The following is a 23,116-nucleotide window of genomic DNA, read 5'->3' as shown; positions in this document are numbered from 1 at the left end:
ATTCACTGGAAAAGACAAAAGTAGCAGGAAACTAGGAGGACCCAATACGAGACGGGCTGACTCAAACATTTAAAAATATTTAAATTAAGAGAGAGAAATAGTGTGTGTGTTCCCTGCACATTTATCCTTAAAATGCCTTCCTGAAAAGGAAAACCAGGTACTAACTACGGTATTCATGCCGGAGGTCCAGAATGAGTGGTGTTAAAAGTCGTGGCCACCAGATGGAGCGACTGTGGGAAAAGGTTAAGGCCCTCAGGGTTGGGGAAAATTCAGCCCTCCAGATGTTCAACCCAGACCTCCAGATGTGTTACCGGAGTGTGATGTTCAGCCTCCCTTTCTGCCCCTTGGCTCTGCGGGGGGGGGGGGTGATAGGACTTGTAATCTGACAACCTTTGGGGAGCACCGTTTGGCTCCACCGCCTCAAGGGGCCGAAGAAGGTTGTCGTCTGTAGTGTTCTGATAGACTTCCCCTGAAGAAGGAGGTTCCACATAGATATCACAGCGGGTAGCTATTAGATCTGTTTCTCCCAGGAATTGGGCACCCTATATATTTGAATATTTATTCTAAATGTACACAGGCCATGAAATCAGAAAACAGAGACTCAGAAGGGCAGGTATGAAGGAAATAGTGAAAGTCGTCCAGAATAAAGACGTGGTCCTGTGAGGAAGATCATACATGCTCCTCTAACTACTATGTATGAGAGTTTGACAACGAAGAGAGCTAACAGATATATATACAGTTGGTGATGATGATAGGAACAGCTGAAGGTGCAGGAAAAGAGGAAGAGTGAATGTGAGATGGATTAACTTGAGTTTCTAAGACCCGAAGAGGCCAGACCTGCCGGACTTCAGCTTTAAAAAAATCACATTTAATGTGGATGCCACTGTGATGTAGCAGCCCCAACGGGGGAATATTGGCTTCTATGGGTTTGTTTCCAAGTGCATAGGATCGGGGTCCTTGCAGAGCTAGGAGCGCCTCTGTTATTATTTATTTATTTATTTTATTGTATTTTATTTATTTGATTTGTATCCCACCTATCTGGCCTATACGACCACTCTGAGCGGCTTCCAATATAATATAATCAATTAATAAAAACACATAGTTGCATAAAATTACGTAAATCTAGAAATGAAAATGTGAAAACCAAGAAAATAAAATAAAGGTAAATAAAGGAGAAATAAGAGAGAATCAAGTACTATTGGCTGTTCCCCGGATCCACCAGCCCTTGCAATGTCTTCTTTCTCCCCCCCCTTTCCTCCATGCACTTTAAAAACAGAAGCAAAAGTTCTAGCCAGCCCTATTGCTTTCCATAGGATTTGCTCCCCCTCTCCATGGACTTCCACGGGATTTCCTCTACACGCGCGCCAACCCGCTTTGAAAGGAGACGCTCCCCGCGCGCCCGCCCGCCCGCCTCCGGCCACTTTCCTTAGGCTTCTTCTCCCCGGCGCGTCCCCTTTAAGGGGCGTGGCCCGAGCAGGGCCCGCCCGGGGGTGGGCGGAGCGTCGGCGGCCCCACCACCACGTGACCCCGAGGCGCTGTCCTTTTTAAGCGCGGCGGCGGGCCGGGCGGGGGCCATTCCGGCCTGGGGTTCGGTGGCGGGAGCCTCGGTCGGAGGAGGAGGAAGACGAGGAAGAGGAGGCGGAGGAAGAGGCGCTGCTCCCGGGTGGCTTCCCCCTTCCGCGGCCCTGGGATGGGGACCGTCCGGCAGGAAGCAGCAGGAACAACCGCCCCCGCCGCCACCCCCAGGGCTCAATCCGAATCGCACCCCCAGAAAGTGGGGGCAGGTGCCTCGATCCTATAACTGCACCCCCAACCCCCGAATATTCTGATTTTTCTGCTTGCCTTCCAAGGAGTTTGCCTCCCCACCACCACCGCCTTCCAGGCTTGCATAATCGGCGTCCTTCTCCGGATCCAGCGGGGAAAAAGGACCCGACTCTACCTCGGGATGGTCTACTCCGGTTTCTACTCCGGATTCTTAGGGAGGTAAGAAAGCCGAGGGGTTTGCAGGAAAGGTTCCTCTTGTTTTCCTTCGTCCTCTTCGGGAACTCCGTCCGGGGAACTCCGGTCAAGTCAGAGGGTCCGCCCTCACGACTCGGGTTTGGGTGCCGTGCTCCTGTTGGCGTCTGAACGCGGCCGCGAGTTGACTCCGGATTAAGGGAGCCCTCGGGTCTTTCAAGGTCCGGTTTGCTTGCCCAGCAACCCCCTTTTAACCCCTTTAGGGGTGGCTTTCTGAAGGGAGCCCTTTCTTTCTGCTTTCATAAAACTTTGGGGCTCCAGAGGGAGGCCCAGGTGCATGGTCGTGGGTCGGGACCTGCTTTAGAAACACGTGTCTGCGCGGTAACTTCGGAACACGTGTACACGAATGCGGGGACGGCATTCCATGTAAATAACTGTGAGGAACTGTTTTGTGTATGTTTCAGTTCCGGGTGTTAAACACTGGGCGAGTGATCTGTCGGCAGATCATTCATTTTCATTTTATTTCTGTAACTCCATTTGTTTCAATGGAGGACAGAAGAGCAGAAAAGCTATTTAATGCCTCAAATGCCATCGTGCTTTTTAATAGGATTTTTTTGCAAACGGAGCAGACCTGTTCAGCTTAGAGGGGACCTTGCGACCGCCCTAGACGCAAAATCCAGGACCCACCTGGATTTTGCTTTTTTTTTTGGAACAAGCGACCCTGCGAGGTAGGCCGGCGTTCCTTTTAAACGCCTATCGGGGCTGCTCAGAGTGTCCCGGGTTCCGGTGTCTTGTTCAGAGCTGTGTCGGGGTCAGGCGGCCATCATCACGTTTCCAAAAGCCTGGGCAGCATCCATCCTTCCGTCGTTTTTACATCTGGAGAAGGACTTACTCTCCCGGCCACCCAGTGAGTCACGGGGACTGGATTATGAGCCGGGCTGGCCCGTGCGCTAGATTCCTATAACTTTTGGGACGTGTTGTGTGTGTCTGATATTTTTATATTTTTTCCCCCTTCCTTCCTCTGTGGATGTTTGGTAGAGTGGTTAGAGTGTAGGAATTGTGGTTTGGGGAGAGTCACATACACCCTTTGCATCAGACGGCAATCTCCCTGCACCTGACAATCGTGCTTGCATTACCCCTGAATTCATGCCCTTTGGGGCAAATGTAAGGAGATCCTTATTGACTTGAAACCTCATTCTTAGAGCATGGAGAGACATTTAAATAAAACTTAAGCAATCTTTTGGTTTCTTTTTCTTTTGTTCAAGAGTTGGGAATGCCATGTCTTGTCTTTGGGGACAAAGGAAGCAGCCACATTAGCCGAAAACTAATAAGCATTTCAGTACTTTCTTTTCTCTCTTGTGTGTCTTCGTCCTCACCTCGAGCGACTGGGCAGCCAAAGACAGAAGTGTGAATTTTAGTGAATCCTGTTTCTCTTTGTGATTGTTCCGACCGTCCACTCCGGAGCATCCCAGAAATGGTCGGGTGCTAATTTTGACCCTTCCCAGCCAGCGTGGGCTGGTGGCCAAGAGCGATGGGCACTGTATTCCATGAGTCAATTAGCAGGGCTAATTTCTGCTTTCTCGTAATTTGAATCCTTATATTTGGCTCTGACCTCTGGAACTACAGGACACTAGCTTGCTCTATCTTCTTAGAACATAATAATCTTGGAACTGCAGAGCTGGAAGGGGACCCTGGGTATCACCGAGTCCAGCCCTTGACAAGGAGGCCCAGTGGGGGAATTCGAACTCCCAACCTCCGGCTCCACAGCCAGAGACCTCGACCCCTGAGCTATCCAGAGATGTGGAGATGGCTCGCCTATTGCTTCCTAGGTTTTCCTTTGCTGCAGCTCCAGGTCGCAGGCAGAAATTTTACCTTCTTTTTTTCACCTTCCTCGCTGGGGGTCTAGCACAGCCAACATCAGAATTTCCATGCAAGGTGTACCACTAGCGCAAGCGTCTTGCTGGAGGCATCCCTTTCTGGGCTGGCCAGAACTTGCCGCTTTATAAAACACAGGGTCTGATTGCGCGCCATGTGTAAACCTGAAAACAGTCATACTGTTGGTGGTTTGAATCTCCGTCAATTGGGAGATTTTGAATCCGTGGGGCGTTCAGTTGTAACACCCCTTAACCCCTGTATCTTATAACAGCTCTGCTGCTCATCACACCGAGAGGCCACCTTCTCATAATAATGCCCTTCTGCAAAAGATCCGTTTTTCAAATTTATTTTAAATATTTGTTTACTTTGCCGTTCTCCTTCAAAAAGACCCAAGGCGGCATCTATCATTAAATATAGTACTTAAAGCTAACGACAGTGAATAAACAAATGCAAAAGGGATCAATAAAACAAGTTTATGAATTAGATGCATCTGTATTTCCGCTTTCCTCTGGTCCATTCATGGCAGTGTATGTTGTTTGGCTCCTGCCCTGCTTTTATTTCCACAGCAACCCTGCGAGGAAGGCCAGGTTAAGAAGGAGCGGTCACCCAGAGGCCATCCTGTGAGTTTTTCTGGCCATTAACGACAGGATCATTTGAAGGCGATGTATCGGTGGCTTGCCTCTTCCACCCGATGGACTAAAGACAAGGACCGGTTTTGGGCGGGTTGTATTTGTCTTTTCCCCTTGTAATAAACCAACCCTGTTCATCTCTCACGTTCCTTTGGCCCTTTGGTCCTCCTGTTCTTTTCTCTTCCCCCCCCCCCCTCCCCGGAATGTGGTTGTGTAAGATGATAACCCAGTCAAGCAACCTCGGTGCATCATGCGTTTGCTGGTTGTTTTCGTTCCTCGGGTTATCGGGTGCCTGCATGTGCCGGGGCGGTTGTCACTCCTCCTCCTCCTGTCCTGCTTCGAAAGAGCGTGTCCTGTCGTTCTGTCTCCTGCAGCTGAGACTTCCGTGGCTAGTGGATGGCCTTTGTTTATTGGTCTTATTATTGGGTGCGGGTATTGTAATTACGATTAACTTCTTGTTCCCAAAGGATGCGTCATCAGCCAAAACACGAGGCACGTCGTAACGAAGGGGAAAGGTTCTGTGGAATCTTGCTTAAAATTGAAGGCAGTGTGGATGAGTGGGTAGACTGTGGGGGTTTGGGAGCAAAAGAGACCTGGCTGTAGAAAGACTCTTGGTTGGGAAAGTGAATGTGGGACAATCACACCGTTTCTGCCTGGCCTACCTCTCAAGGTTGTTTTGAGGATCACGTGGGGGGGGCAGAGCAGAGTTGTGTACAGTCTGTCACTGTGAGCTCATAGGAGGAAAAGCAGGATCTATATAATAAATAGAAAACACAAGAAGGTATATATATATATAGAGAGAGATGGGCGATGGGTCTAGCATAAAACAGATAGCTGGATCAGGCACCTTGACATGGCCTTTTTAGAAGTGGCTCCCTTGCCTATAAGAACATAGGAAACTGTACCTTATTGACACAGGCACTTGTTCTGCCTTGCTCAGTGTGATCAATACTGATTGGCAATAATTTTCCACACTGTTGGCCAGGTCTCTTCCTATCCCTCCCTGGAGACGTTGGGGGTTAAACCTATGACCATTTGTCCCGGGGGGACTCCAGTTTCATGGGGGATGATAAATCCACTCCAGGCTTTCCGGGTGTTATCCAAGGTTCTGAATCTTAATTCCCAAACAGATTTAGAACTTTAGATACTTCCTGGAAAGCGCAAATTCAAACCCAGCATGGAATCGTAATTATCCATTGTCAAGCTCGATGTGATGTTTGGGTAATTCCTTGGTTTCTTAAGGCCTGATGACAAATCTGACAGTTGCTTCTCCTGTTTGAGTGTTCTCTGTGTTCGTGAGAAATACATATACATTTAAGATTTTAAATATCTGCCTCTGGAAGAAGTATTAAATCAGCAACTCTGTTGGATTTTCTGCAAGATCAATAGAGGTGGGTCCTCTACTTTCTAAACGTGAGGGACTAGAAACTTGAGTGCTGTCCATTGAAGGATTTGAAATCTAAGGTTTTGAAGTCTAAGGCTGCAGCCAGGCCTTCCAGGAAGGAAACCCCACATATTTCAGCTTTTCAAGTGCAAAATCATGGAACGCAGGGGTGAGCAACGTGGATCGCAGCCCAGTGATATCTGGGTGGCCTCACTTGGCCCGTCCCTGGTTTAAGGGCCGTTCTTTCCAGAAACAGTAGATGGGTGGCATTAAAAGCCGTGAACGTGGCTTAGATATCTTGTGGTCAATCTGAACCGTTTTGGGATGTAAATCCCCAAGGCTTTTGAACAATCAAGATCGAGGTGTGGTTTCTGGCCTGAGATGACCTGCCCGGATCAGTGGATGCTCGCATTTTTGGACGCTGCTTCATCATCCCCAAAGATCGGAAACCGGGAGGAGTTTCGCCTCCCCTCCAGATTCCTGACTTATGATAAGGGAAAATCCTGCTTCCCAGTTGTTCCTGGGCAGTTGTCGGCTGGCGTTCTCGCCTCGCTCTCAACCCTGTCGCGTGACTAATCTGTGTGTCAGCTTCCTGCAGGAGGGTGGACAATCTGGAATTTGTCGGGTTTCCCCATCTATGGGAAGCTCCCCCCCCCCCGGGTTTTGGGCTTTTTGCATCTGGGCGAACCACAGTAGCTGGTTTATTGTTGTGTTTTTTGCTTGGGCATTGAGGGGCTGGCCTGCAACCCATCGGAGAAAATCTGTGGCTCTTCCAGGGACCATAAGATGGGTTTTTGTAGTTCCTGCGCTACGGTGACACGGCTGGAGACCTGCGCCCGGGGAACCGGCGTGGCTGAGAGGCCTGCCACCTGGATGGCAATACTGCTGGTTTCCGTCCCGTGGACGCTTTCGGGGTGGCAAACGAAGGAAAACCCAAAGCAGATCCCAGTTTGTGCAACCTGCAGCCTTCGGCGTTGTTGCGGCAAGGATCTTCCTTGTTGCTTTCCTTGCTTGGTCCGGTTTTTCCTGTCGAGGACGTCAAAAAGGCTGGCTAGCCCACACGCCCATCGCTTGTGCCGGGGACTGGGTTGCTGAGTCACCTTCCGAGTTCACAGCCCACGGCGAAGGGAGCCCCGTGGCTTCCCCCTTTTTCCTCGTGCTGAGTCATGACTTCTGTGGCAAGAGAGGCCTGAAAAATTCTCTCTTCGATCCACTGGGTTGCGAATCCCATCGTTCCCCATTAGCAGGCCTATCGATAGCGGACAATGGGGAGTTGTAGTGGCCACAGGGGGCTGGAGTGATCTTTGCCTTGGCCCTGGATAAGCCTGAAAAAAACCTTCCAAAGGTTGCTTTTCATCGAAGCTGTGAAACGCAGTGTTTATAAATGTTCTCCCAGCTGTCCTACCTCGCAAGGTGGTTGTGCAACTGGATTAGGGAGAAAGGGAGCCATGGATGCTGCTTTGAGCCCAAAGACGTCTGGCTGAATTTCATGCAATCGGCACTCTGACGTTTTGGAACAGTTCAGTGGTTTAATCCTCTGGCAGTGGAGCTGAAGGTTGGGAGTTCGATTCCCCCCACTGGGCCTCGATGAGAGAGATTGGACCGGGTGATCTATAGGGTCCCTTCCAGCATTGCATTTCTAAGATGATTATTAAATCACAGGCACTTTGGGGGTGGAACAAGGTTGTGAAATGCACACGGAGGCAGCCGCTGCCTGTAATCGCAACCCCTGTTCAGTTGTTGCTTCGCCTCCATTACGGAACGTCGTGGCAAGCCGGGCGGCTCTGTCTACCCTTCCGCGGAGTCCTGTGGATTTACACCCCAAAGCCTGTCCAGCAGCATACATGCGAGTGTCCTTAGACCTCTAGAACACCCACTGGGTTCACATGCACATTACGGAAGTTGGAAGCATGAAGTCCGTGGGGAAACGAAGTGGTGCCAGCCTCCCCAGGCAGGGAGAGCAGGTTTCTGGGAAGGGCAGGCGGAAGGCAACACGTTGCAGAGAACGTGGCTTTAATTTCTTTCTCCTCCCATTCCTGTAGTGCCACGGCTGAGCCACAAGCTGTGGCGTGCTGGAAGTCCCTGGGAGAGTGCGGCAGGCTGCGGAACTCCCTGCCACAAGATCTAGAAGAGTTGTGACTTTCTCTCAGGATGGTTGTGGGTCTAGAGATCCCAGGATTGTTGGATAAAAGGAGGAAAATACAATATACAGTATATATGTTGTTTGTTTAATCTTCTCCTTAGGGTGCTCCTGCTACTGTCTGCTTGAACTTCTGGAGCCCACACTTTGGAATGGGCTTGATCATGGCTTCCCCCCCCCCCCCACATGAAGGGAAGTGACATATCATCACACCAAGGTTAACTCGAAAGCTTGCCAAATTGCTTTTTTTTAGGGGACAGAGAGAATTTGACCGTTGTACTTGTCCCCAAAATGTCAGTTTTCCAAGTTCTGGTTAACTCCCACTCCACTAGCTCCTGAGAACTTGTGTGGTGTCGATGTGTAGACTTTCTATATGAGTCACTGTGCTTTTGAGGGTTCACACTTCTGCAGACTTGAAGCGGCACTAAAACACTAGTCGAGCAGGCTTGCATTGTAACACTTTGCCTTTCTCTTTTGCTGGTGTCGGAACCCAACGAACTGTCCCTTCCCTGTTTTATTGTTCAGCTCGGAACCCAACGAACTGTGCTTTCCCTGTTTTATTGTTCAGCTCGGAACCCAACGAACTGTGCTTTCCCTGTTTTATTGTTCAGCTCGGAACCTAACGAACTGTGCTTTCCCTGTTTTATTGTTCAGCTTGGAACCCAACGAACTGTGCCTTCCCTGTTTTATTGTTCAGCTCGGAACCCAACGAACTGTGCCTTCCCTGTTTTATTGTTCAGCTCGGAACCCAACGAACTGTGCCTTCCCTGTTTTAATTTTCAACTCTTGGCTGCCAGAAATTTAGGACAACTTGCTGGCTTGGCAGTGTTCAAGAACACCCCAATGGTGCTGCTTCTTGACCTGCATTGTTGTTCCTATCCCTCTTTTTTTAAAAAATAAAATAAAATAAAGGTACAGCTTGTCTGGAACAGAGCAAGAATTACAAGTCTTTTGCTGGCTGGATCAATCAGCCACCTCTGCCATGGGCTGTTCTGAACCCAGTGCTCCACGGGAGTGGTGCTTTCCTAGGTGAGACAACCTAGATGATAGGTTACCCTTTGCATGCACACGTCATGTTCTTGTTTTCCTTACAAACAAGAAAGGTACCAAGAGCATCCGCCCTTCACTGTGTCTTCTGGCTGAGGTTTGAAAGAGTAATCATTGATTCAGTTTACTGTATGGCTGGGGGTTTTCCATGGCCCTTTTATTATTATTTTTTTCAAAGTGTTGGTTTCCCATTCTCTTTTCTCACAGTAGAACAGAGAGAACAGACGAGAAAGGTGTTTGTTTTTCCTTCTTACCATGTTTTTGATTGTGTGGGTCTAAAATTAAAGCCGTCATCTTTTGCTGATTTGTGCATTAGCCACTTTTCCTGCCACTAAGTTTTTGCAGAAAAAGTCATACAGGCACGGCTTCTGCTGGCCAGCGCAGAATGGCATGTGTCTTTTTTTTAAAAAAAAATCTGTTTTGTAGGCCGGGCTGGTCTGGATTTGATGGCGGAAATTTCAAAGGTGAATTGGAATAAATTCCTATCTAAAGCCTACAAAAACTGCTGTCAGTTCATATTGTAGAGAATCTTTTTTAAAAAAATCACATTGTGTAGTATAATTTTAAAGAACCAATTAATTAATTAATTAATTTGTATACCGCACCCTCTGGTGGTTTTGCCCTTTTCCAGCCATAAAATAAACATACAGAAAACAGCCAAGTCCCAAATTTTAAAAAATGAACCCCATGTGTGAATAAACTGGATTCAGTTTTAAGTGTTTGTTTGCATCCACATTATTTTTATTTTTTTGGCTTTCCAGAATTTTGATACTTTTTTTGTAATCTATGCAGCTCTCTAGAGTCTAGAGGAAGTCATGACATCTATAAAAACGCCCTGTGTCATAGAAGTTGTTTTTTTGCTATAAAAAGCAAGAGAAACACAAATCATGTCTGGCTTTTTTCTTTCTTTCCTTGCTAAGCTTTGGGAGAGGCCGAAAGGCCACGCGTGATGTAAAATCGCCCACAGTTTGCGTAGGTGCTCTTTGCTGGATTGCAGCTTGTAAATGAGTACTGTGGCCTCCCAAAGCTGGTTTTGATGCAAGCTGGTCCTCCCTCACCAGGGGCTAGAAACTTGCGTGAGATTCAACTCTTTAAGTGACGGGATGCTTTTTACAAACGGCAGGCGTGAAGGGAAGTAACCTGCCTTTCTCAAAAGAAGAGCAGGATTTCTCTGCAGGGTTGCTTGTATGGATTTGTGAGACAAGGTGGCTTCAAAAGGGACAGGAATTTGTTAAAAGCCTGTGTGTCTAAACGCACAGACTGAACAGGCAAGTGGTTTGCTGACATCAATTTTGATTTTCTTTCTCCTTTAATCTGTCTCTGTAGCCCAAATCTCTGGTGGTTCCCAGAGGCGCTGAGCAGCAAATGGATTTAACTCCAACAGGCTTGAGTTTTAATCCTCGCATTTCTGCGGTAGAGTGTCGCGCTTTTAGCGTGTTGAACTGTGACTCGGGAGACCTGGGTTCAAATCCTACCTCTGCCACTAGAAGCTTAGTCTCTTTGGCCTTTGCTCTCTTCGTATTCTGCCAAGCTACCTCGCAGGGGTGCTGTGAGGCTGCAATAAGGAGGAGAGCGCTGTCGGACGTCACCTTGAGGCTACTGAAAGAGAAGCAAAACAGAAAGGGGAAGGGAAAGACGCACGTCATGAATTGCCAGTCTTGGAAAAGGCTGAAAGGATCTGGCAGAGAAACCAGCCACTCGTTGGCCGAAGGGGTCTGGTTGATGAGGAAAGAGACTCTGCTATTTGTCTTTCCCTCTTCCCCCCCCAAAACCCTGTGTGGGGCGACTTCTCAGAAAGCTGTCCTCTTGCAGGAAAGGCGTCACCTGGGTGCGTTATGTGTCCCGTTGCCCCCACGAGCCTGGGGGTCGCGCCTCCGTCCTTTTCTATCAAAGCTGAAGGAGATCAGGAGGCTTCGCTTAAAAACGGGACTTTCCTGTGTCTTCTCGCTTTTGAAAGTTTGGCAGACCTAGAAGGGAGAACCCTTAAAGCCCTCCTGGAGGACGGGGGTGTGAGCGTGTGCGTGCGCCCTGGGCGTTGCTTCATCCCCCTCGAGAGCTTCCCGTACCTTTCCCTCCTACATTTTATTCAGAGTTCCTAGAAAAGGTGAAAAAGTTGTATCGAATCCCTCTTCCTTGTCCTCTTCTCTTTTTATTTCGTCAGCTTTTGAAAAGGTTCCCATGTTCTCTGAGAGGGAAATAGCTCCGTCGTTTAGGCTTCTGGCTACAGAGCCAGAGGTTGGGAGTTCAAATCCCGCCCCCAGGCCTTCCTGACAGGGGCTGGACTGGATGACCCACAGGGTCCCTTCCAGCTCTGCCATTCTGAGATGGAGGGTATGTTTTCACTGCTCCCTCCAGGTTCAAGAAGGGGGGTGGGTGGGTTTTACTGGTTTTTGTGTGGAAGACATTTCTATTCCATTTCGCCTATGGCAAGCTTAAAAGGCACATCAGACCCTCCACTGTCTCTGTTCTTGCTTTGCCACAGCCGGGATGAGCTGAGAGGGGGGGGACGCGCTGTCCCAAATTGATGCCTTCTTTTATCTTACTGCTAATGCAGAAGATCAGAAAAACTGGCTGGGAGAGAAGCAGAGACTCATGCAGAGGGGCGGCATTGGGAGGGAGGTCCTCCTTGAAGACTCTTTTGACTTTTTGATTTCTTGCCGCAGCTCATGTACATGCGCACCTTCCCAAAACCACTGAGAGTCTGTGGTTGTCTGTGCCAGCATCTTTTTTATTGTCATTGCCTCGGTTTAGACATGAGATGTTTTGTTTTTGTTTTTTTAAAAATGGTTTTCAAAGGAAGTGTTACAGCCAGGTCTAACCACCGAGACCAGCTGGGTGTCGCTCTTTAGGCTGATCAGTTGCTTCCTGTTCTTCTCTCCTAGTTCTTTTATTTTTCCTAGAGTGAGTGTTGGGTGTTCAGAGGCATTTGGGTGATCTGCTCAGCATGGATGCTACCCCTCAGGCATGATTTGGGTGTGTGTATTGTCCGATGGCATTTCAAAAAAAAAAAAGTGGATTGCTTTCCCTTAACTTACATGTTAAGAGGCAAAATTAGATTTTTTTTTCCTTAATTGAAGAGAATTGCAATGCATCTCGTCTGTGACTAGGTGCCAAAAAGCCTGGGTGTGACGCTAATAAATGTGGATTTGGGAGCTGATAGGAGTTTGGAACCCTTAATGCATTTGGAGTGAGGAAGACTGGAGAATGGAAAATGGACCGCAGCCTCGGCCGACTGACTCCTTGCCCTGCTAGAGGTTTCGAAAACGTTGACTATTTGCAAATCTCGGAAGGAAAGGTTTAAAAGATACAAGGGTTGGTAGCCCAAAGCTTATAAGGGTGCAGCGAATATGTGGCGGAATGCAAGCTGAATTCGTAAATGTCCTGCTTCGAATAGTAACCCCATGGATCCCCTGTCGATAAACTCCCAGGGGTGCAGATTGTAAAGAGGAAGGTAGGATTAGGGTGTTTCCTGGGGCATCTGAGGATTTGGAAAATGGGGGGGGAGGAGGGTTTGTATGTTTTTAAGCCCTACTGGTTTCTGCCTCCTTTTTCCTTTTAAGAGTTTGCGTTCTGAGTCTGGAATGGGGAGGAGGTAGCATGCAACCAGGACGGTGGGCCAATCTATTTTGCTGTTCCTTCGTGGCAGCTGATTGCTATAAAGTGAGATGGGTCTCATACAGCCACTCCCCCGATGTTGCTGGATTTTATATCCTGTCTCCATCCTGCGGAGGAGAAGAAATTCTGCTCCGTTGTCAAGATTGTTAACTCCTCCACATTTTCTCATCTCCAGTCTGAGAACAGGAGGCGTTCTCTTTATCTGTCCTTCGTGTTTGTGCCGTGTTAAAAAAAAAAAACAACCTCTGCCCATAGGAAGCGCAGATGGACTGTCTTGCTGAATGAAAAGGTATGAGCAACCCATTCGGGGCTTCTAAGATTTAAAAACCAGCAGAGAACACCTGACAGAAAAGGAGGCCGAGATCTTTCTCCCATTTGTGGGAGAAAAACAGGATCTAAATTGTATAAAATGGTGATTGATTGATTTTTAACGAGCTGTAGGATGGAGACGTTACATCTCAGAGCATGGGAGAGATGGCCTTCCTGGGTGTATGCTTTGCTTTCAGCTGACCCAAATGCTGCTCCTTCCTGGCGGGCGGCCTCCTTGGCCACGCGGTCCGTCGGGTTCCCCTTTAATTAGAGAGCTCTATGTGCCTCTGAGCCGCTGCCAGGCCAGCTGTGTTGCGGTTCAGCCTCTGCCCAAGGAGCATGGCATCGGAGGTGTCCAATTAGCGGGAGGCCACTTTCCTGCCTTGGCATGATCTCATCCTTTGGATGAGGCTGCGCTTGAGTTCCCGGAGAGGGCGGAGGGGAGGACTTGCCTGGGCAACATGGAGGGGGGGGGGACCCAGGGGCTGAGTCCTGCTTGTGTCCTGTTTGCCAGGTACGTGGGGAGCCCCCCTCGAGGCCCTCTGGACTAGTAACCGGTCGAAGGTCTGGGCCCGTCTGTTTGCAACTTGAAAGAGCACATGTTTTTTCCCCAACGTACAGTAGTTGGAATGTTATTTGCTTAATTCCTTTGGACCACGTCTCCCAAAATCCTTGAGTCGGCGCTGGGTTTTGTGTGCGCCCTTTGGACGGAGGTGTGCTGCTTTACAAAGGGAAGCGAGACCAATCCTGCAACTCCTTCCAGGTTTAGAGCCTTTTAATCATAATTGTGTCCTGTCAAGTCCATTCTGGTTTAGGGCGTCCGTCTCTGGGATTTTCTAGGTAGAGAGGACTCAGAAGAGGTTTCCCCTTCCCTTCTTCTGGGGGGGGGGATCCCTGGGATGGTGCAGCTGGCCTAAGGCCACCCAGGTTGGGTCTTCTCCTGGCACGCCTGGGGAAGGCGGGAATCAAACTCCCAACCTCTGGCTCCATAGCCAAAGATCTAACTCACTCAGCTATTCAGCTGGCTTACAGCCTTTTATCTCTTGCAGGGGGGGGGGGGGAGAAGTTTTTATCAAGTTTTTAATTACAGGTGAGTTGCCCCACCCTTTGGGTATTCCTCCAAATAAGCAACAGGCTGCCTTTATAACTTCCTGGTCACCCTGCCTGTGCCTGGTTTGTTTTAAAGGTGTATAGATGTGTGGGTTTTTTTGCCCTGCAGCAACCAGAATCCGTAGTCACAAGTCCCAAAACATAAATTACTGTCGTGTGTCTCTAGTTTGCTTACAGGCTTGGCTTCATTTTAACTGTGTGTGCATCTGTCTGTGTATTGATTAATGCAGCTTCCGGATTACTGTCTTTGCTTCTTGACCCCGGGGTTTCCTCTGTTAACGCCTCTGCTGTCTTGTTTATTTCACTTCCATGTAGCTGTTATTAGCTTGTTGCAGCAAAGCGAGTTCAGAGTTTTGCAGCCCGTCAGAGGCTGGTTTCCTTCTGCGATTTGTGCGCGTTGCGACCCAGATAGATGACCTGGTACATAGGGCTCCCACCTGCGAAAAAGCTCCTAAGAAGCCCAGTAGGGCCAGTGGGTCAGGGAGAGATTCCAGACCTGGGAGTTCGCATGCTGGTTGGATACAGCCGGCAGGCAGTGAGCACTCCACAGTGCATTTTGTTCATACTTGGCTGATGTGTGGCTTGTAAAGGAAGTACGTAGACTTTCATGTCTCTGCAATAAAAACTAGTTAACCAGGCAAATGTGAAAACTTGGAGATCCGTAACATCCTTGTACTGTCTTTCATCTTCCTCGGCTGCACTTGCGATGCTGAAGGATCCATGTGCCAGGTTTCTCTGTTGCTTTCACCTTGTACCTTCCTTTTTCTAAACTAGACTACTGTACTTTTCAGAACATTCTCTCTCTCTCTCTCTCTCTCTCTCTCTCTCTCTCTCTCTCTCTCTCTCTCTCTCTCTCTCGGTGTGTGTTTGTGTGCATTAACACAAGGTCTGATTCACGCGCTACCAATTTTTTCCATGCCAAACGAAATCCTGGACTTAACGGCTGCCACTGCAGCTGGCCGAGTTTCTGCGAGATTGCTTCACTCCAGGAAATGTTTTAAAACCTTCTTCGAAAGCTGGTTCCCACCCTTTCATATACTTTTAAAAAACCTTTTTTGGTGTTTTTTTCCCCTTCTGTTTCCCTGAGCACCACACACACACACCCCTACCCCTCTCAATCTGGCGTACTTGCCATACAGAAGGTTGCTTGTGTAGCAAACTGAACGCAGAGCCGCTGGTTGTGTTTCTGTGTGTGTGTTTTTGTGTGTCAGTCGGTCTGTGTGGAAAGCTCTCTCCAGGAGAGCTGCTGCAAATCTCGTTTGGGGGTGAAGGGCAGTGCCGAAGAACCCGATCAACGGTGCAGCAAAGTTCTTGATTCCTGTAGAGCCGTTTGTTTCTGAACTTCGGAGAAAAATCTCAGTCTCTCTGGCAAGGATGTGGAGACTTCAGGAGAAACAAAGTGGGTGTGTGAGTTGTTTGCTTAATTTTCTTCCTGTCCTCATTTCTTGCTTTGATGCCACTGTCTTTTTAAAAATGGTTTCATTTTTGCCAGGCATGGGTGGAATGTGAAATTACCCATGGCTAGATGAACTCTTATTTCCCTACAGAGGGCAGAAAGATTGAAATAACTCTGTTATGGAAGGGATTCCCAGCCACCCACCCCAAACTTGGAAAAAAGGCCATGTGCTCCTTAAGGGTGCTTAGGTGGAGTCCTTTGAACCCGTGTTCCTGCTGTGCTGTTGTCTTAACTTTGGGTGGGGATGATGGGGGGGGTAGATGGCCAACTGATAAAGAAAGGAACGTGCTCACATCTTGCAGCTTCCAAGGAGGGGGGAACGGAAGGATTTAAAGAGAGGTGCTTATTAAAACTGTTTGTCAAGTATGGAGGGGTCGCTAGTAATTCTGCCCAAGCATTTCTCTGCCTATAATACATCTTTTGACTTTGTGATGGCGGCTCCCAGGTCGTAAGGTCCCCCTCCAGGTGTTGCTAGATGGCAATGATGAACAATTTCATAAAATTACAGAACGGAGCATCCTTTCAGGTGGACGGCTCGTTGCCAACAGAGAAGACTCGCTGCTCGATTGCCACCCGGCGAGACCCCGGGAGCTCCCCTTGCAATCTGCTCTGTCATTTAACGGAGCTGAATCTCGTCCCGCCCTAAAGATTCCCAATTTTTATTGCTTTAACTTTCCGCGGACTGCAATCTGCATCATAGAATCGCAGGCCTGTGGCGTGGGAAAACGATCTGGGAGGTCATCTAGCCCAGCCCTCTAACGAAGCCGGAGTTCCACCGCTGAAGCGTCTCGTACGGCCGGCCGTTCATCAGATGAAAAACAAAGGAGAAGCCGCCGGCGTCGGCGATGGAAGAGCTCTGGTCTTCCTGATTTGGCCCCACTCCCTACCTCCTTGTCCCGAAAGGCATTCCACATGGGTCTGGATTCCAACCCACAGCCTTTTTCAGGATCTAGAACCTTCTTTGCCGAGAACTCCGCTCAAGGGGCCGACTTAGAACAGAACGAACCTTCTGAGCTCAACGGTGTCGGTGTTTTGTTTTCTGTTGGCGAGAGCTTTAGTTTTGGACTTTGGAGTGGGGGTGTGTGTGTCTCTTCGCTTCGTCCACCCCACTCCGCTCGGGGTGAAACAAATGGGTTCTGTGCAAGGCCTCTACGTATGGGGTGTGTGTGTGTGTCTGTGTGGTTTTTAATGTTTAACTTTTCCTTCATGTTTTTCTTTCCACCCATTAGGCAACCGTGACCAGCATCCTCTCCGCAGGGTTTCATAGCAACCCCTTCCTCCTCCGCTCGAAGCTTGAATGAGAACCTCTGGCCGTCGGGGAGGGGGCCGTTGAAGCGTTTGCCCCGTGGGGAGATTATCCATCTGGCGACGGGGGTCAGGATGGGGCAAAAGGTGACGGGTGGCATCAAGACGGTAGATATGAGGGATCCGGCCTACAGGCCGTTGAAGCATGAACTCCAGGGCTTGGACTACTTCAAACCGGCCCGCTTGGACCTCCTCCTGGACATGCCGGCGGTCTCCTACGAGACCCAGCTGATGCACTCCTGGAACAATGACGACCGCTCGCTCAACGTCTTTGTCAAAGAGGACGACCGGCTCATCTTTCACCGGCATCCGGTGGCCCAGAGCACGGACGCCATCCGTGGAAAAGTCGGCTACACCCGCGGCTTGCACGTCTGGCAGATCACGTGGGCCATGAGGCAGAGGGGCACGCACGCCGTGGTGGGCGTGGCCACGGCCGAGGCCCCCTTGCACTCCGTGGGCTACACCACCCTGGTCGGTAACAACCACGAATCGTGGGGGTGGGACCTCGGGCGCAACCGGCTGTACCACGATGGCAAGAACCAGCCCAGTAAGACATACCCGGCCTTCTTGGAGCCGGACGAAACGTTCATCGTGCCGGACTCGTTCTTGGTGGTGTTGGACATGGACGATGGGACGTTGAGTTTCATTGTGGACGGGCAGTACATGGGAGTTGCTTTCCGTGGACTCAAAGGGAAGAAACTCTACCCGGTTGTGAGTGCCGTCTGGGGCCACTGTGAAATTAAGATGCGCTACTTGAACGGGCTTGACCGTAAGTATCCGAAGTTGGGTGGTTTTTTTTTTTTCTGGGATGGCTTGGGAAGGCAGAACTGGTGTTTCTTGAAACTTTGGGGGATGACCAAACTGCATTTGGGTTGGAGTTGTTGTTTTTTTCACCTAAAACACCCAAGTCCGCCAACCAAAGAGAGGTGCAAGGGAATGAATGAAACCGGACCGGCTTTGCTATGAGACAGCTTGAGGCGACGGCCACATGGACTGAGAAGCTTTCATCTCCTGCACGTCACTTGCGGCTATTCCAGTAAGCCTGGGTGTACCTTCTGCTCACCTTTGTTGAAAATGGGGCGTAGGAAGAGGCAAGACGTTTTATAGACGCAAGAGAGGGAGAATGGCAGCCAATTTCTTGCGATACTTTATAGAATTAACAACCTGGATTTGGGTGCAAGCTTTTGAGGAGTGCATCACGCTTTTACCTGGACTTAACCAGGATATATTTAATGCTGGGTTAACCAGCATTTTGATCACGGATTGATATTCTCCTTTGGGGTCTAATTCAAACCCCTGTTTCTTGCGCCTTGATAAATTTTCTTTTTTCCGAGACTTCATTCGTTCATTCCTCTTCCGCCTGCTTTCTGTATTTCTCATCTTTCCCCATTCTTAAATTATTTTTCCCCGTTTATGTATTTAAAAAAATATTTCACGGGGTATGGAGGCTGAAGCCTCCCCCCCCCACCGAGCTGCAGAATTTGCTCTGTAACTCATGAGACCTTGCAAGCTCGGTGTGTGAGCAAAAATAGGAAAGAGAGAAAGATGTATCCTTCCTCGTTAGAAGAACGAGAGAATATAAATGAGGTTAAGAAATAAATTAGCCTTCCTGGCTGGGGGGGGGAAGTGAACTGAGCTTCCACCTGGAATATGGAAGGGAAATCAGACCCAAAAAGACCTCGCTGTCAGTGCCTTGATGGGGCAGCCGCCCGGAGGTCTTTCCACCTTATCTCCTTCCTGAAGGCTAAACTCCTGCCCATGATAAGAGAGTGAATATGGGATTTGTTTATGCCGAGTCATAGCATGCAGGTATGACTCAGTAAAATATATATATCTTCCTCTGATCTCCAGTGCCTTTGGCCGTCTGCCTAAATTCTCTCCCCACCCCCATGCAGGACTGGCTTGTCCCTGGCAAGGATGGCCCTCCAGATGTTTTTAAACTGCAACACCCACCGTTTTTAACCTGCCTAGCCAAGGGACGATGGGGATTGTAGTCCTGCAGCGTGCAGGAAGGCTGATCTCTTGGTCTCTGTTTTCAGGACGGTTTGAAAAGCAAATGCTAAGAGCTGCTGTTTGTTATTTCATATTATTTTTAATTTTCCCCTAGCAGATGTGAAAATCCCCTTGGGCCTCATCCACAATTTTTACGTATTAAGAATTCTGCCTCCCTTCCCGCAGTTGCTTTTTTTCCCTCCCAAGCTGGCCGCCCGTTGCCTCCCTGGAAACGTTGGTCTAGGGAGGAAGCGCAACGAGGGTGAAGTCAGTTGGATGGAGGCTTTGCCCAGCGAAGGGGGGAGTTTTTATGACCCGTGTCCCTGACGTCAGTCGGCTGCAGGTGTCCTGCCTGCTGAGTCCTGAGCAACGTCTTCCAGGAAAACTAGTCAACAGGATGAGGTCTGCCCATGAACGAGGGATCTCCAAAATCTCTTGGCCTCGACGGCCCTGCTCAGCTCTTGCAAACTCAACCTGTGGCTTCCTTTAGGAAATCAGTTCATCTCGTATTGGGTCTTCCTCTTTTCCTGCTGCCTTCCCCTTTTCCCACCATTATTGTCTTCTCCAGAGAGTCTTGCCATCTAAGACTAAAATACAAGCATAACTGTGACTTACCTTATTTAGTATATTTGTAACCTGCTTTTTCAGCATATGTGTCTCTCCTCCATGTACAAATTTCTATGGTCATCAGTGAATTTTTTCATCCAGTGGGGTTTTGAACCCAGGTCTCCTGATTCCTGTTCTGAAGCTCTGATCACTAGCCTTCACTGTCTGTCCAGTTTATTGTTGCAAGATCTACTAAAAATGGTCTTTTGTTTGGGAGCGATTTTGCTGGGCCTATTTATAAGAAGTATAAATCAGCAGGAGGCCATCAAAACAAGAGGCAGCCATGGGAAAAATGCAGAATATATAATCTATATATTATGTATACTTTACTTTTTTATCTTTAACATGGTTCAGAAATCAGATTTCAGTTTCTTAAATACAAATATTTGCTCTTATGTAGTGCTTCACACATTTGTATGTTTCATATGAAGTGCTAGCTTTTAAGTTACACAGAGTTCCTTGGCAAAATCACACAACAGTAAAGCCAAGGTACTAGAAGACATGGGTGCTTTTTACAGCTGATGCCTGAACCCGCCAGGGCTCACTATTATGGAAAACAAAATAGCAAGTTGGCTCGAATGTAGAGGGTGTTTTGCTGTGCAGCGGGGTACACATTTCAGAGGTGGTTGTGACGTGTCCTTGACCGACCACAGCTCTGCCTCCGGGGAACTCTGTGCTGCTTTAAACGAATATGGATACTTTGGGAGATCTGGGTTTCTAAGTACCCTTGTGGTATGGAATTAAATTTGATCTTTTGGGGGGGGGTTGCCAACTGTACCCATGTTACTCAGGCTTTTTTCTATAAATCTGTGATTTGGCTGTTTGCTCTTTAAAATTTCACATGGAGCAGGGAACTGTGATTTCCGTGCTGGGGTTAAGGTGTTCTCTTTTTCTCGCTCACTCACGGTGTCTTCCCATGTTGTCACTTTCTAGCGGAACCTCTGCCTTTAATGGACCTCTGCCGCCGATCCGTGCGCCTGGCTCTGGGCAAAGCTCGGCTGAATGAGATTCCTGCCCTGCCACTGCCTGAATCCCTCAAGAACTACCTTCTCTACCAATGATCTCTGCTTTGGGGAGGGACCCCACCCACCCTCCAAAAAACCTTCCCCCCCACACAGACACAAACTCTCAGAACCAACGCCGGCATGAATTTCCAGGCCAGGGCATCTCTGGGTGACCATTTGACCATTTTCTATGCATACATCCACCCCCTTCCCCCCCACCTGCCCTTTTCCGAATGTGCCGGTTTTGCATCCGAACAGCCCAACTGTTGATCTGTTCCTTGTTGCTGCATCGGAAGAAGAAACAGCCTTGGAAAGAAACCGGGTTTCTGCTCCACCGTGTTCAATGCTCCACAGATTGCTCTTGAGATGAAAAACCCAGACCCTTTTGAGTCATTTGCTAGACTCGAACCCCCCCTGGAAAAGGTCATGGAATCGCCCCTGGGTTTTGGACATCGTAACCCAGCTTGCTGTTTTGTTTGCTGTAGAGAGATGTTCAGATGACGTAGAAAAGAAGGGCATCGGGAAGGACAGGTGTCGGCGTACAGAATTCCAGGGGTGAAATAGCTCAGCAGAATCCCAACGATCCCCCCAAAATAAATGTCCCTCCTGTCACCCGGCAGGTCAGTGGGAAAGACCACAGACCCCAACAAGATTACTCCATAGGGACTAGCCTCTTGAATAATAAGCAGCCGTTACAGATGTCAAAGGAGCATCCAGATTCTATGATGTCCTTTCGTGTGTTTTTTTGGTGTTTGTCCCACATACCATTTGCTCCAGCCTGGAGGTGTGAGGGACCTGTGATGCTCTGGCACTCAGAATCACTCGTTTGTTTGTTTTTTTCTGGTCATTCACTTGAACTCGTAGCTTGGGAGTTGTGGGGGGAGGGGTTGGTCAAGTGTCATGGGAGGAATGGGACAGAAAGACCCATTTTACTTGGAACATGCTCGTCAGCTGTGTAATTCATTTTTAGGGAATTTGACTCTTCTAGACTAACTCAGGCCCCCGTCCCATACTTTGGCTTGATCTCAAGAAGTTGGGAGAGTTTTTTCTTGTCCTTCACCCCCACGCTCTTCCTCATTCTTCGGATCAGAGTTTCCTGAGCCGAAGTTCTGTGTTAATCATCATTTCCCCACCCGCACCCTTGATCTCAGTGGTTCCTGACCTTCAGTCCCCGGATCTTCGTGACCTACAACTCCCGGAAATCCTGGCCAGCTCAGCTAGTGGAGAAGACTTCTGGGAGTTGTAGTCCAAGAACACCCGGGGGACCCAAAGTCAGGAACCACTCTGATACAGTGGTAACAAAACTCATTTTGTTCTCTCTTCGAGGGCTGGGGTCCTCTCAGTGGGGTGGAGGATGGTTAACTTCAACATGAACATCATAAAATGTGTAGGACCAAGTGTGAGTTAATCTGGAAGAGCAACTTCTCCTTTATCCAAGCAACCCAAAAATAATTGGCTTCTAAGCTGCCATCACAAAGGGGTTTGTTTTGCACATATTTCTTCTTTTTTATAGGAAGAAAACGCACCTCGTGTCTTTCTCTTTTTCACCAGTTCTGTGTAGGATGTGTGTTCTCTTTGTTTCTTCTTTTTTTAAAAAAAAAATCTGTAAAGGTACAAACGCGTGGATTTGTTAGAAAATGTTAATATATATATATATATATATTCTGCATTTTTGTATGTAAAAGGACTGTGTTTGAGTTTGTTTTTAAGAAATGCTGCTGTAGGAAATTATCTGTTTATTTTTTAAATGACAAAAATAGCCTCTTTTTTTAATTACACAACTGGTGCCAATATTGAGGGTTGTGGATTTTTTGGGCGGGGGGGCGGGAGAAGAATGTGATTGTGCCTCTTTTTAAAATCAAGAATAAACTCTTAGAAGTGGGACACATGAAAAGTGCACAGCAAATTTTAATGTGTTAAGAGCCAAATGCTTTTTTAAAAAAAGTTGCCTTTGACCCTGCTTCTTTTCTCCGCCACTGACACTAGGAAAGGCCATGACCCCCTCCTTTGTCTTGTTTCTGCGTCGCTGTCTGACACTCCACCGTCTCTTTCCACCACTTCTTTAAAACCCCTTGGTGTATCTAGCTTGTACTGTTTTTTTAAACCTCCCATTCATTCTGTCCCTCCCTCCCCTTTGATTGTAGATAATCAGTAACCAAATTTTTTAAAAAAATAAAAGTTTATTAAATATGATGAACCAGTGGTGGTGTTTTGTCTGTGTCCACTTGGGGAAATATCAAGGGAAAGCCTGGAACACCAAGAGGTCGGCCCCAGTCCTCAGACAGAAGGAAGCTACTGTCTTCTACTTGGTGTGAGGGTTTTGTGCTACCACAGAACTCTTCATGTGTATACAGAGCTATAATCTCTGTTTTGGAACTTCACTCAAACTCGGAGACCAAAACTTTTTGGTCCAGGTTATTGGATCTATGCACTTGTCTGTTTCCTGCAGCTGTGTAGTGTTGAAGGTGATGAAGCATCCTGCATGAGTTGAAAGCTGGCCCGATTTTTTTTGTTTGTTTGTTTGAGATTTCAATGGTCTGGCTCCTACTGCATGCATCTCTAAGCCAAGACAACTCACGCATTGAACAATCGGCTTGCTCTGCGGTGGAGGTCTCTGGCTGCAGAGTCGGAGGGTTGGGTGTTCGATTCCCCCATTTGGCCTGCTTGAAAGGGGCTGGACTGGATGAT

At 48.4% G+C, this 23,116-nt stretch overlaps 1 protein-coding gene across 1 annotated transcript; it reads left to right on the top strand.

Annotated features, from left to right (window-relative positions):
• The first annotated feature begins 1,579 nt into the window (after nt 1–1,579).
• Nucleotides 1,580–22,621, top strand: SPSB1 (splA/ryanodine receptor domain and SOCS box containing 1). The gene is made up of 3 exons (XM_020782233.3): nt 1,580–1,983; nt 16,751–17,595; nt 20,358–22,621. Exons 2-3 carry the CDS (start codon nt 16,902–16,904, stop codon nt 20,483–20,485), a joined length of 822 nt encoding a protein of 273 aa, XP_020637892.1. The 5' UTR covers nt 1,580–1,983; nt 16,751–16,901; the 3' UTR covers nt 20,486–22,621.
• Nucleotides 22,622–23,116: the final 495 nt, after the last annotated feature.

The sequence above is a fragment of the Pogona vitticeps genome, chromosome 7 (genome assembly GCF_051106095.1).
Source record: "Pogona vitticeps strain Pit_001003342236 chromosome 7, PviZW2.1, whole genome shotgun sequence".
Taxonomy (NCBI): Eukaryota; Metazoa; Chordata; class Lepidosauria; order Squamata; family Agamidae; genus Pogona; species Pogona vitticeps.
Note: the sequence above shows the minus strand (reverse complement) of the source record. Positions and strands in the feature narration are given on the sequence as shown.

Excerpts from the sequence above, each read along its gene's own strand:
- SPSB1 (XM_020782233.3), top strand. The coding sequence starts at position 16,902 with ATGGGGCAAAAGGTGACGGGTGGCATCAAGACGGTAGATATGAGGGAT. Across the intron at positions 17,596-20,357 it reads CTACTTGAACGGGCTTGACC|CGGAACCTCTGCCTTTAATG; the intron begins GTAAGTATCCGA and ends GTCACTTTCTAG.